Genomic DNA, 15,146 nt, shown 5'->3' on the forward strand with positions numbered 1-15,146 from the left:
ATGTCTGTTTAGCTACCCAACTATTTTTATATTACTTAAATTTTGCTTCCAGTTCCAGCAATACTATCTAAATCGTGGCTTCATATTCAGTTTAACAGCCAATAACACGTGGAGCCTACATGTCACCCCCTTCCTTGCCTTCTTTTGCCATCGACGAACTTGGCCAAAGTAGTCATGAGGAGGGGAAGGGAGTAGTGCTTGGGTTGGTTGAATCCAGACATAGAGGTGCCACGGCTCCCCTACGGCGTCGATGAAGAGCACGCGGCTCCCTGTGGCGGTGAAGGGCGCGCGCGACTCCCCTGCGGTAGTGAAGGGCACACGCGGCTTCACTCTCATGTCCGACCAAGGGCATGTGGCTTCCCTGTGACCACGACAGCGGGATGAGCAAGGCCACCATCGGGGAGGGCCAACACAAGCGAGGGCAAGGCGCAGGCATGGCGCACGGCATTGGCCGTTTCGGTGCACGTCAGAGAAGACAGATGAAGGAAAAATAGGTAGCAAGATTTATTGGCCCACGTGTGTATGTAGCTAGATAGGTAGCAAGTAGTGTTTTTTAACTTCACTACCTAAATGGACAAATATAGGATAGGTAGTGTGTTTAGGTAGGCTACTGGAGATGAGTAGTACTACCTAAAACACACTAGCTATTTGTCCATTTGGTAGTCATCTATTTTGCTACTAGTTATTTTTACTCCCAACTCTAGCGTACTACTTAAATCATGGCTCTCAAATGCATTCTAGCAACCAATAATAGATGGGACCCAGATGTCATCCTCCCCGTCATCACAGCAGGACACCAGAGGCCATCAGAGCAGAGCATAGGTGGAGGTGGAGGACGCCCGTGGCATGGGATCAACGGGGGTCACCGGAGTGCCAGCCGTCAGAGTAGGTGTCGAGCCGTGCTGGTGTTGGGGTGTTTGTCCTCCTGGTCGAGGAGCGGTAGGGCCACAGAGGCACCCATCGGGGAGGAGGTTGCAAACTATCAGAGACCGGGCCACGCCAAGGAGATCTAGCCGCCACGCTGGGAGGTGCCGGTGAAGATCTGGCAGCTGCGCTTCGATGCTTCATGCGTCTGGGAGCAGGGTCGGCGAGGAGGAGGAGGGCCGCCAGGAAGGTTGCGCCGATGGGGATGAGGCGTGCCGAGGCGGAGGATGGATGCCAGGAGGTCGCACTGGCAGGGGCTGTCGGGAGGTTGCACCGGCAAAGAGGAGGCCAAAAAGCAAAGGAGAGAAAGAGAGGAAAATAGGTAGGCACGTTGGTTGGCTCAACAAAACAGATAGTGGGAGAAGAAATTTGTTAGACCAACAATTTTAGGTAGTCTGGTAGAGTATATTGTTTTAATCTCTTAACTAAATATAGAATAAGTAGTCTATTTAGATAGGCTACTTGAGATGCTTTGAGCTAACGAAAAAAAATAATAGATGTTCAAAATACTAGCAAATAGCTTTTGTCTACGGGGAAAATAAATGGTCAAAAATAGCCCATTACTTTTGAATTTTGGATTTATACCGGTGTCCACACCACCCGTACAGCTCTACACGGCTACACCCATGCTATCACGAGTACGCACGACGTCGAGAGTAGCTGTAATGGAGTCGTATGGAGAGGATCCGCTGCTGCTGCTGTGTGCGCGACCACCACGCCAAGATCCCAACTGCCGGTCACCGAGGTGAGATTCAATCTCTGATATTTCTTCCTTTTTTCCTTTAGAAAATCCTATCTAATTTAAAATTTCATTGCTAACATCATCGAGTCATTCCACGTGCAGCGAAATCAGGGATTCGTCTAACATCAAACACGATCGAGATTATGGCAACAGTTCAATATATATATCATGTCAGCATTTGTGTAATCATACGTGAGGATGATTGATAATTTAATCCGTCCAAGTACAATTTTATTTAATTGTTTGGCATTGTATTTTGTAGGTATAAGGAGATGCAGGGACATTGTATATCTTTTTAAGAATCATATACAGCAAATAAAGAAGGCGGCGGCGGCTACTGCTACGTACTGCAAAAAAAAGAAAGTGACTAAGGGAGAGAAAAAAAAGTTAAACAACATCTAACGATAACGACGGCCGAAGCCCGGAGGAGCAAGATAAAAGAAACAAACAGAGACCAGCTGGAGGAGGGAAGAAAAGAAGAAAAGGAGAAAAAAAATATAAACAGTGGCTAGAGGTGCTCACAGGCTAGAGATTCTTGAGTGGTTAAAGAAAGTAGTTATAGTTATAGTCTTGCATTGCCTTTCTTGCCTTCATTACGTACTGACGTAAGATGACTCATTTCCCACGGCTCTACGGTTTTTCGACGTACGTATTCTTTCAAAAAAAAAGGAGAAATAAAAAGAAGAGTTTTGATGCGTTGGATCATCGTGCTCGAGTGATTTGATCCGTGGAGTAGTGGAGTTGTGCGTAATATAATATAATAACAATAACTTGTATAGCAAGATTACAAGCAGCTATATCATGATATCTCGATGGAGTTAAGTTGCACGATTCCACGCTCCTAGACTTCTTCAAGATTCGAATTCTAGCTGTCAATCTTAGCATGTAGTAAGGTAACCGTGGAGCTTTACGGTAGATGCTTCAATTGACTCTCCCAGTTGCACCAAGTAGAGGCTTATCGGTTGCTACGGCTTCCGCCACATCATCAGAGACTGCAAACGGCCCAAGCATGCTACGGCATCTACGGCAAAGGATGGCGGACGACCGCGGCATGCCACTCGTGGCGGCAACCCACCGGACGTCCACCATCCGCGCTCCCTAAGAAGAGCAAGCAGATAGCAGCATAGAGTTTGTCATATATCCTAATATCTAAGCGAGGTGCGAATTTTGTCTTGAAGTACATAGGACTAACTAGCAGTATGTCATCTTCGTCCACATCAGCCATAAAAGCATATGAAAAAAATCTACAACGACGATCCAAATAATATATAGGTGCTTAGTGAGTTGTTCCCACCAGACAGTGACATGGGGTCGCGCAAACGGCACCACCACAACTCGGTTGCCCCAGGCCTTCAAGACGGTGTATTTTAGGTTGATTAGTGTCTAATGTAACACTATAGATTTCAGTACACTAGGATGGGTCTAAGTATAACTATTCTGATCTTCTAAAGCGTCACTAAGACATATTATATTAAACTTATTCTCGACCTTAATATAAAGACATTCAAATCTTTTGAGTGATCAGAAAAAATATACGTTATGTATGTAGAGAATATAATAGTGCCCAAACATCAGCAATAAAGTATACCCAACCCAAGGCAAGAAAAAGACCCCTGGCGAAGAATAGTGCAGTACCCGTGGTGGAGAATAGAATACTTATTATACTCCTTCGGCCCCAAAATAAATGATGTTTTTCTTTCACTTTTACATATCAGATTTGATCAAATGACTTATTCCATTTTTTTACAAATGATAAATAATAAATCATTATTAAAATACCTTTAATAATAAAAACAAGTCATAACAAAATAAACAAAAATTATATATTTTTTTAATAAGACAAACAGTCAAAGCAAGATGTTAAAAGTAAAAAAAAAACCATAATGTATTTTCTGATAGAGGAGTATAACTTTTAACTGGTGTGGCAGAGAACACTGTATCATGATTGATAAGTCTGACTCTCTAAATAATGCAATTTATAGAGTTGTTTTTAAATTGAACTTTTTAAAGTATGACTGGATTTTATTAAAAAAATATTAGAGACTTATAAAATCAAATTGCTATCATCAGATACACTATACAATATACCGGCGGCACTTACCTTAAGAAAACTGTCTGTAGATACATTTGCACTGGTGGTTCATGGCCATGGACCCACACTTCCGTTTTTATTAGTGTCTGCCCTTTGTAAACCGCTAGTGAAAAAAATGATCCATAAAAAATGTTTTTTTTACTAAGGTTTAGGTTTATCCCGTTTGCGTCACCGCTACATGCATCATGTGTGTACGTTCGCCACACCACGGCCGGCCATCATCTGGGGTAGTAGGATGGAGCACGTACTATGCCATGCCTGCGGATACACGCCTACAAACTTCAAAAGACATGCTTTGTACAATCGCAGTTGTAAGGCCATTTTCAGTGTATAAGAGCAGCTCTAACCTTTCAAAATATATGTGGTCCGAACTCGGAAGACAGAGTCACGTGATGTGCGTTCATCTGCCAAATCGTTGGGGTTTGTGGATCACATCACAATCAAGAACAGTAGCAACGCCCTGCCTGTTTTTGTAATAGTCTGGGACGTCAAGACGGATGAATGAAACGTGCAGGAACCAGAGCAATGTCATCGGGAACATCGACGCGATTCGGTTGGTCGTGGATCGCTGCCACGACCTGCAAGTGCCAAATGCTATCCGTGTAACAGCACACGAAGCAGGGCAACGACTAGCTAGTACGTAGTAGTTGCTTTCAACACCTCAAAACCGGATGCGTCCATGAAGAAATGATCGCTCGCTTCGGCTGATCCGCTCCGTTGTCATAGGAATTTTGCGACATCCGGAGGGGCGTACCTAGAATCTCGCGTAAACACTGGCCTGCCCGCCCTGCCGTGCCGTCCTAGTACTAGTAGGCAGGCTCCGAGCGCGCGCGCAGGGAAACACGGCGCTGGAAAGGCCTGGTCGCCAGGAGGAGGAGGAGGCCGACACTGGAACTGGACTCGTCAAGTTGCCCCTCGCGTCGCGGATCGGAATGGGATGATCGGATCCGGCCTCCGGCGGCAGAGTGATTGAATGCCGGACCGGACGCCTGTCGGCTGCCGTCTAGCTGCCTACCTGGAACTGCAGCAGCTTGACTCGCGGCGGCGCCTCTCAATAACTGCGCCGACAGCCAGGGCCGGCGGAGCGCAGCGAACGCGGCGGTGGGAATGTGCACGCACTGGGGTGCCGCGGCCCCGCGGAGAGGTCCACGGAGCATCATGTTGGCAGATGGCAGGGCGCGATCCAACATCTGTGGAGGCGCCACACAGACAGACGTGAAAGGCAGGAGCAGCAGATGCGCCAGACCGCCAGTTGGTCAAGTTCCGTGCGCTAGCTGGTACATTGCCCTTGTTTCAGTCCCTGATTTTTTATTACTGTAGCACTTTTATTTGTATTTAGTGATTATTGTTCAATTATAGACTAACTAGATTCGTCTCGCAACAGATAAATTGTGCTCTAGTTAAAGATTCGTTACCAATTGGTTGTGCCTTATAAAGCGAGGTGAAAGGAGAAAAATGAGCTCGCGGGCTCAGGGGTGCCCTTAGGCAGCATGGTGCTAGCCTCCAAGGATCCAGACAACATCTATGAGCTCAAGTTGTGTGAATAATATGCTTGAGGAAGAGAAAAGAGGGAACATCTATGAGCTCAACTAGTTATCCATCCATCTATAGCTGGTGAATCCAAATGTAACCTAACTAATAATTAGCCAATCAATACTCCCTCCATCCCAATATACAAAGTGCAACCACTTTTTATTCATGTGCTTTCTTTAGACACAATAATATGTTTATTGGTCTTTGAACTAGATATTGTTACACCTTATATATTTGAGATGGAGGGAGTAATAGCTAGTTAGTGAATCCAAATAATATTATGGGCATGTGTTGGTTTCCTTGCTAAAGTTTAGCTACTAAACTTAGTCACTTTAGCTGCTAAAATGTCAAACAAACTTGCTAAAAAGGGACTAAAGTAGTTTAGGCCTTGTTTAGATCTATTTTTTTTGAATTTTGACATTGTAGCACTTTTGTTTTTATTTGATAAACATTGTCCAATCATGGAGTAACTATGCTTAAAAGATTCATCTTACGATTTATAGGCAAACTGTGCAATTAGTTTTTATTTTCATCTATATTTAATCCTGCATGCATGTGCCGTAAGATTCAATGTAACGGAGAATCTTGAAAAGTTTTTGGTTTTTAAGGTGAACTAAACAAAGCCTTAGTCACATTAATACCTTAGGAGTTACTAAAGTGGGCTAAAGTGTCTAGTGGATAGAGACTGTCCCTCATTATTGCTGGCCTTCCACCTTGATTTGTGCATTCATTAGGAGTAGTTTGCCCTTTGTTGAACTGCTTTAATGGCCTTTAGTCACTAGAACCGAATAGGGATGAATAAAGTTTAGCCATTAGTTTTAGTAGCTAAATTTCGTCGTGGAAACCAAATAGACCTATGGTAAGACATAATTCTCTCTTTCTTTTAATGAAATGCATGCTTATAATGGTTTGAGAAAAAAGCACAAAAAAAAGTGTGGAACTTTTTTTTTTCCTTTCGAGATAATCGATCTTATTACCGAAGCAATCCACTCTGTCCAACAATTGAATTTTGACTCAATTTATTTATCAAACCATTTTAATCACTAATACTCTAATCTACCTCAAAATAAGATTGATTGTGTATATTTTAACTTTTCTAAAAATATACAACATGTCTCACATGTAGGGACGGACACACGAAAGGCCCAAGTAATATCACAGGCCCTACCTTGATTTTTCTTTCTATCTAGACTGTCTTCAACAGATGATTCAAAAGGGCACCCAAACCTAAAATGGCCTTCGATGCTAATATATTGACCTCCAACATAATACTTATATAGGAAATCTATTTTAGATAACAGACATAACTTAAATATGGACATCCACTCTCCCGGAGACTCATTTTGTAGAAATAGTTCTCTTGTGAATTCTATTGTTGGAGAATGGATTGGTCGAGGTGGGCTATTTTTTTTAGTCGACGTGACTGTGGCCCGCTTGGTTAGCCCACAACCACCCCTCACCTTAAAAAAAGCTAAGGATGACAGCTGGTAAAATTTACACGAGTAATAGTTTGCACATCTATCCCCGTCCGTCAGGTCCGGTATCAAGATGACAACGGCTACGTACCCAAGGTAGATAGTGGTCATCCGTACCTGCACTAGCAAACTCTAAATACTCGTATGTGCACATGGTAGGAAAATGCTTCCATATATGCACCTGTGTGAGTAAATTCTACCCGACGGGTAACCCGCACCCAATAACATACCCGTGAGTTATATATAAATATCAGATATTCAAATGTAAAAATAAATCATTCCAAGCCTTCAGCAAGTTACAAACTAATATTTATATAATAACATCAAATTCATATACTAAGAGGATTTAGTTGGATTTAGGCCAAAATTATGGGTTATATGGGTTAAAATGACAAGAGTGGCTAGTTATTTTGGCAGATATTTTTTTACACGCGGGTAAGTGAATATGGGTAATATACACCCATATATGTACCCACCATACCTGATGAGTATAAAATTTTGCCCAATAACGTACATGTGATAGAAAATTCATTCCATTTTCGCCTCTTTATCATGTAAAATTCATCAGGTATTCAGATTTCGTGTATCCGTTGTCATCTTAAGTCCGGTGTATAACTGCACCCAGTATGGTACTGACATCCATGAATTAGATTTTCACTAAAATAAAAAATAAACACTAACGAATGAAATGTTAATACCGATATCCGTATCCACGGTAGAATGCCCGCACCCTGCACTCATAGATGGAAGCTTTCACGTATATAATACTATTGAATTTTTCGCGCGTTGCTGCAAGATTTTTTTTAAAATAAATTATTATATATAACATTACTACATGGTATTCAATATATTTTGTATGCATATATATATGTGGATTTGAGTTGCATGTTGTTTTGTTGTATTAAATCCAGTAAACAATCGCTAAGCTAACAGAAGAAAAACAATAGAATATTTGATTATATTATAGAGAAATAGGTGATCAAACATATAGCATATGTAGATGACTTGTATATTAATAGATTAAATATTTAAAGTATTTCAAGATGATATGGATACTTTTTATAATTAATATAGGATGACATAGACTTAGTGAAAAATAATATAAACACCCTTACATGAAGAGATAGAACACTTAGTAGGGAATGATGTGGACATCTTGCATAAAAAAAATTCATCTATTGGAGCTGTTTGGTTTCACCAACTAAATTTTAGCTAGCTAAACTTTAGTCACTTTAGTAGCTAAAGTTCCAAACATATTGACTAAAATGAGCTAAAATAGTTTAGTTCCATTAGTCACTCAAGAGTAGCTAAAATAATTTTAGCTAGCTAAAATTTAGTAAGGGGAACCAAACAGACCCTTAGTTTAATATCTACACACATCCGTCAAGTACAATACCGATATCCACAGTTCCATACCAGTTCAATACCGATATCCACCCTAGTTCAAACGGAAGGCTCAGTCCGGTCCATCAGCAGCCCACGCCACCGATAAATAGAAGACACTTTTGGTGGCTCGACGCATTGACGCACCAAGTCCATCGGCAGCCCACACCACCGACATAAAAGTTTGTTTAAAGCCATCTTGATACCTAAATAATCAATTTATTATTCAAATATACAATTACACATATGAACATTGTATCAACTTTTTAGTTATCAAAGTAACCTCCAATGAAAATTCATAAAGGTGTTTTTTTTTCTGTACAGTTCCATATAAATTTAATATTTATCGAGTTCATATGTAAAAGTTATGATTTTTTAATATATAACTTATTGAAAAAGAAATTTCTTCTAATTCAAATGGTGGTAACAAATATTCTACTAGCTCAATCGACGGCATGTACTTCTGCTACTAACATAGTTTTGCAATTTTTTGACCTAATACAAATATTTTTTTAAAAAGAATTTAAGATTTTTTTAGCAACAAAAAACATATGTAAATAAAAAAACTTTGGTGGTCGATATCTTGTTCGCTTGAGCTTATCAGCCGAATCTGCCAGCATTCAGCATTGTTTTTTTCTCATAATAAATCAGCCAACAGTATTTGCTTCTTTTTTTATAGAAGAGATGATAGAATCTATTGCATGCAGAGAAGCGATGACTCTCATTTCAAACCTATGAGCTGACAGTTTCAGATTAGCTAGTGCCTGTCTGAATGTCTCTATTTGCCTGCGCCGGGCAACTTTTCAATCTTTGAAGCAAACAGCCCCTTTGTTAGGCCGGCCGTCTCCAATGCAGCAAGAGGCGGCACACCGCAAGACCACAGGACGCGGATCCGGTTGCCCAGGTAATGCCAGAGCATCTATCTTCTTTGGAACCGTGGTGTACAGTGCAGTTCAATCTGGATTTTTCTCTTCATGGGCGGTCGGCGTAAGTACGATCACCACAGGACGTTAGGCATGATTTCAAAGTCCACGGTCTGGATGTCTGATCAAACGCTCAGCTGCTAATCCATCCACTTCCAGACCTGTGGTAGTGTGATGTCAGTGTGTCACTGCCTCCTGATGGGATGAGAAAGAGAAAACCATACAACCAGCACCAATCAGTTACTACGCTAGAATGAGAAGAGAAACCATACAACCAGCACCCACTCAGTCAATCACTGTTACTACGCCCAAACTTTTGCGAGCTGTAACTATCAAAGTGCGAACCAAAAGAATAACACCCAAACAGTCAATCACTGTTACTACGCCCAAACTTTTGCGAGCTGTAACTATCAAAGTGCGAACCAAAAGAATTGCCTTGTAACAAAGTCAATCACACCATGTATTCAAAACAGAACACAAGCATCAGTCTGCACAAAATGGAAACAGAACAAAAGCTTCAGTCTGCACAAAATGGACTCTTAGCCTCTGAAGACACCGATGATAACAGATACTACAGGTTTTCTGGCCTTAGAACTATGGAAGACTGCAAAGAAATATCAATCCAGCTCGCCGTACATCATTATTATAGTGATGAAAATTACAGATGCAGATGGCAATCTACCGCCTCTTTTGAGCTAACACTGCACTCAATGACTCGAGTCTCACTTCACTCCCCTATTCTCCACCTGTTTAACTAACACTACCAAAAAAAAAGGCTTTACATTCATGCAAAACTATCAGAATAAAAGGAAAAAAAAACAAAAAGAATATACAATGGGCTTTCAGGTAAGGATGGCCAGGAAAAAGGCTAGCCATCCACATTTGAATTGCCTCTTGTTTCATCTTGCAGGAGAGCTACAAGGCCAACTTTGCGAACTATGTGTCGACTATGCTCGCCTTCTCAGGCTTGTACCCTTTAGGATATATAAACACAGAATCAACGCACAAGCCACCTTTGGTATGTGTGCAATCGATCTGCATCATTGAGAACTTGAGTTTGATGGGCTCATCAGAGTCTGATACGACAAAATCACCAACATGGTAAAGCTTCCAGCCCCCTTGTTCGTGCAGATGCAGATAATACTCAGACGTGGCCTGCTGCTCATCAGAGGTTGTGAGTTGGAACCGCGTGGGCGTGACATCCCACCCATGCACATGCTCAGTTCCACAAAGCCGACGACCCATGCGCCTATAGGGCCGGCCCAGGTGAAGATGAAAAAAAAGGCTGTAGGCACCAGCAGGAAAGCAGAACTCAAGCTCCCCATCTACCTCAAGCCACCAAATCTGCTGAAGATAGGCAACACTATGGAATCTGCGGTTATCATAAAGAATTAACTCATCAATCAGACATTCACCAGAAATCTGTAAAGCATATGTACAGTTTGTGCCAAAAATGATCCAACAAACGAATGTACACACAGTGTTCAAAGTGTTCCATTTTTCATAGATATATAAATAAGTGGATAGAAAATGCAGCAAGAATCACATGCAAGAACCTCATAGGCAATTCTTATGATCATGTTCTCCAATCTCCACCTCATATGCTAAAGAGATGTGAATTCCTACATACAGGAAACAACAAAGTATCTTCCACAGGAGTACTTGGTAATCCTCTAAAACACAGGCACCCTCAACCAAAAATATACTGTACTTAGTAGGACATCAGGTAGCAAACAATATAGTAGCAAGAATGAGGCTGCAATAAGAATTGTCAGTTTTTAGAAAATAAGGAAAGCACAAACACCTTTTTAGGCCACTGAAATTATCTGCTCTGGCACATCCTTAAGGATCACAATTCATGAACCATAATGAATGGATTCACTACTTCATCTCAAATGGCCTAGAGCATACCAATATACCATGCTCTATAAAATGGAAATTGCATGGATCCAAAACCATGTTAAAGAACAATGGGCGTAGAACAAGTCAATTTTTGTAAATGAGCCTGATATAGTTATTTGGAAGTTAGGCAAAAAATAATAATTTTTCAGTCAAATCGGTATATAACAGCCTTACACAATCTGATATTGGGGGCTTTCATAAGAGAATCTGGAAGGGCAAATTTCCTGCTAAGATTAAAATTTTCTTATGGTTGATGACTAACGATGCAATTTTAACAAAAGACAATCTTAGGAAAAGAAAATGGCAAGGAAATCCTGACTGTGCCTTTTGTGATGAAGAGGAAACTATAGCACATCTGTTCTTTCAATGTCCAGTTGCTAAAGTCATTTGGTCAGTAATTTGCTAAATGTTTTGGTGCATCTAACATTCCTCAGAATTTGCAGCAATGTTGGTTATGGTACGAATCATGGCTGCTTTTTGGCAAGAAGTACCACCCCTGAGGTATAGCTGTTGCTTGCTGGGCTATTTGGAAGAGTAGAAACACGGCTTGTTTTGAGGCGAAGATCATCAAAACCCCTTTAGAGATTATCTGCCACGCATGTGCACTGATGCAATACTGGGCAGGTTTCTGTTAAGTCTTTTTCTGCTTCCTTCTGGCTCTGTCCCTATCTGAACATGCTTGTATTTCCGTTATGCTATAATGGAAATAGGGGTTTCCCTCGTGTGGAACAAGTCAATTTTCTATAAAAACTATTGACAGGGCTTTCTTTTTATTAACTGAATGGCAATAAGATACACTGAAATGATAAAATGAAATGTTCATTTGCTTGCGACTTCTGTAAAAGGCATAATTGTGAGAATTTAGGTGTTTTTTTCATTTTCATTAATTACCGCCTGATGAATGATTTTTGACCAATTAGAAGTTTTGCACCATCACAGAAGAACTATAAAACTGCTCATGATAAGCTAATCCCCGAGAACAACTAGCACAGTCATTTGGCTAACAAAATTTGCAACATTTGATGAACACATAAGGTCAATTCTCTTCTCGTGGTTGGGCTGAAGAAAGGAGGGGGGGGGGGGGGGGGTGTGAGAGTGTTATTAATAAGATGCAACAAAGAATTTGGACTTGTCGGCCAAGTATATAACTTGCCAACAAGGAATTATGTTTTACAATCATGCAAAAGAGTAAAGAACAGTTATATCAGTTTTTACGTTTGAACAAACGTGTGTGAGCATGAACATCTGTCTGTTTAATGCCAAAATCTGTGAACAGTGGAACATAAAACAAATGGAAGGAGGTAACAATAGCTCAACAGATTTTAAATATGATTTTTGGGCAGCTAAATGAAAATGAAATATCACTCGATAATAGTGCTGCAAAACCTGAACTAAAGTTGAAACTTTGAAGTTGTTGCAGCATTAACAATATAATGGAATGGGATTCATACATCAAAAAGAAGCTATACAAAACAACAGCCTCAAAGAAAAGAAGTACCTTGATTCCTCTGTGGCAAGGTGGCTCCAGTACCTCCGATCATCTATCCCAGTAATAGTCATTGCCTTTGATGATATACTGATGCAAAGACCTCCCTTGTCCTTCAGAATCCAGAATTCCTAAAATGGATAGCATGAATGACTGTCTATTAAGCAAAATAGACAATTTCATTTCAAGTAAACACGAGCCTAATAACAGAACCGCATCCACTAGCTGATCAGCACTGACAAACAAGCATAATACCTCCATAGAGGAATGATCAAATGAGTTACCTTTGTGCCGGCATCAAAGAGGGTGGATCGGCACAGGCGAGCGTAAATCTCCTTCTTACGCGCCGCAAGGGAGAAGCGCTTGCCATTGGCATCCCCATCGCCACGGCCCTCGTCATCGGCGGCCGCAGCTAGGGCCGCAAGGTAGCGGTAGTTGGCGGGGAGCTTGGCGGCCCAGACGCAGTCCGCGGAGGCGGCGCCGCGGAAGGCGCGGTTGAGGCGGGCAACCTGGCAGATCTCCGGCGGGTCGAGGTAGAGGAGCACCGCCGCCACGCAGCTCTCCGGCATGTCGCCGAGAGACGTCTCCCCCCACTCTCCGTCCGCGCCCAGGATGCTGGACCCCGCCGCCCCCATCTACGACCCAATCACCGTCTCGGGAAAGGGATCGAATTGGGGACGAGAAGGCCGAGGCCTTCAGAATCACTTCTTCACTCTGAACCGAAATATACGAACCTTCCAAGAAGCCCCAAAGCAGCTCACCGCCGGGATGGCACCAACCGAATTTGCGCGAGGCAGCCTCGTCGCGCGGATAGCTGCAGCTTCCTTGCGAATTTGGCTTTACGCCTTCCCGATTCGGGAAGAATCCTCCAATCTGCACCGCCCTTCAAGAAAGATAAGAACCGAACAATTGTAGCCAAGAAACCGCCAATTCGCCTTGTATGCACGTGAGCGCGGCTGTACCCGCCCGATTCGCTCCTCAAAGCGCGCGAAACCGAACCCCAAATGCTCCAAATCTCCAGCAGCTCTGCCCTCAATCCGCGCTTAAAACTGAGAAATTTTACTGGAAAAGAACTCGAATGCTCCAGAAGTCGACCGCAAAGCTTGCTAGCTCGATCTTTTGTTGTAATGGAACGGGGGGACGGACGAGCTGGGAGCCTGGGACGCGGAGATTTTTCGGAGGGTGCCTTTAAAAGGAGAAGACTGGGTCCTTTCCTCTGATCCTTTTCTGTCTCCTCCGTCCGTCCCCGTGTCTGCTGCTGGTGTAGAACTGTAGATACTAACCATACGGTAGGTAGCAGACCTAACCGACCGACCGTATATAATACTCCTTGTTATACTGTTGTATTAGTATTACTCCTAGTTAAGGATACAGTAGCATCTTGCCTCAAAAAAGGATACAGTTTGTGCATTGGATAATTGTGAGTGCACATCTGCATGGGCAAGTTTTCCGGATAACTGATCTGGCTGAACCATTGGATAGTTCAGACATACTGTTTTTTTATATAAAAAATCTGATATAAACACTTCAATTTACACCAAATATAGTATAGCTTGTACACTCCTATCAGGATGGTGGCTTAATAAATTACCAAATAGTACTAACCCAGACGTCTTAGATGGATGGCGATTAAATTCATGGTATACTGAAGAGCTTAATAAGATCGTATTTAGGTCCATTGTAATTACATTAATAAACTAAATAATTTAATTATGACCTACAGTGGTCAGATTTTATGGCGACTTATTATAATCAAAACCTCATATTACACCGATTCATCTAGGTGAGATCTTCTTTTTGTGATTCCTCATTTTAACAAACAATAACCACCACAATAGTCTAGGGATCCAAGCACTCCGATTACTATCAATAATGCAATAATAAATTATATTTCATAATTTAGATTATAATAAACTTGTTGTAATCCAAATAGGTCCTAGATAACCTAGCTTTCGAACCCGACAAGGTAAAGTGATTAGGTCAAATTCAGTTCATGGTATCATATTCCCATATCCATTTGCCATGTCACACAGAAAATATTAAATATACTTAAGTTGAAAAAACTACAATATATTATATCTAATCATGTGACTATATTCAATGATATTATAGTAGTTAATTATTTTATATGACATGTCCACAAAAGTTGATCCAAACTATTTAAATTTTAAAATAATATTGAACTTGTTTATTTCGTGGCAAACTAAGTGCATATTTGCTAGAGCTTCTAGCTTCACTTCTCAATTCTCCGATGCAGCAACTTTGGTGGCGGGGTGAGGAGTAAGTGAGAATCAACCATAAAATGATTCTAGTGGGTGATTGAATGGGGAGCAATGGGAAGCTGTGGAGAGCATTTTTTAGCTTCCAATTTGTAATGTAAATGGAGAAGTGATTTTTGTCTAGTCTCCACTAAAATCCAGTTACATTTCAAACGTTTGGTAGGAATCTACATAGTCTGCTCCAAAAAAGCTAAGAGCAGAGTTATGCCAAATTAGCCCTAAGTTGTACTCGCTCTGTCCCAGTAAAAGTGTCGTTGAAGCACTCGGTGCGCCTACCAAGACTGAAGGAAAATGACCATATTGCCCCTAGCATGTTCTTTTCTCTCCAGTCTCCACTCCTCGGTTCTCATCCAGACTGGAGGGGACAACGCAGACCGGCGCCGGGAAGAGAGGCTCCGACTCCAAGG

The 15,146-nt window shown here is 41.6% G+C and overlaps 1 protein-coding gene across 1 annotated transcript; it reads right to left on the reverse strand.

Annotated features, from left to right (window-relative positions):
- Nucleotides 9,632-13,717, reverse strand: LOC8073908 (F-box protein PP2-A13). The gene is made up of 3 exons (XM_021460096.1): nucleotides 12,745-13,717; nucleotides 12,473-12,591; nucleotides 9,632-10,444 (listed from the first exon to the last, which is right to left on the reverse strand). Exons 1-3 carry the CDS (start codon nucleotides 13,093-13,095, stop codon nucleotides 10,009-10,011), a joined length of 906 nt encoding a protein of 301 aa, XP_021315771.1. The 5' UTR covers nucleotides 13,096-13,717; the 3' UTR covers nucleotides 9,632-10,008.

This window comes from Sorghum bicolor, chromosome 4 (genome assembly GCF_000003195.3).
Source record: "Sorghum bicolor cultivar BTx623 chromosome 4, Sorghum_bicolor_NCBIv3, whole genome shotgun sequence".
Taxonomy (NCBI): Eukaryota; Viridiplantae; Streptophyta; class Magnoliopsida; order Poales; family Poaceae; genus Sorghum; species Sorghum bicolor.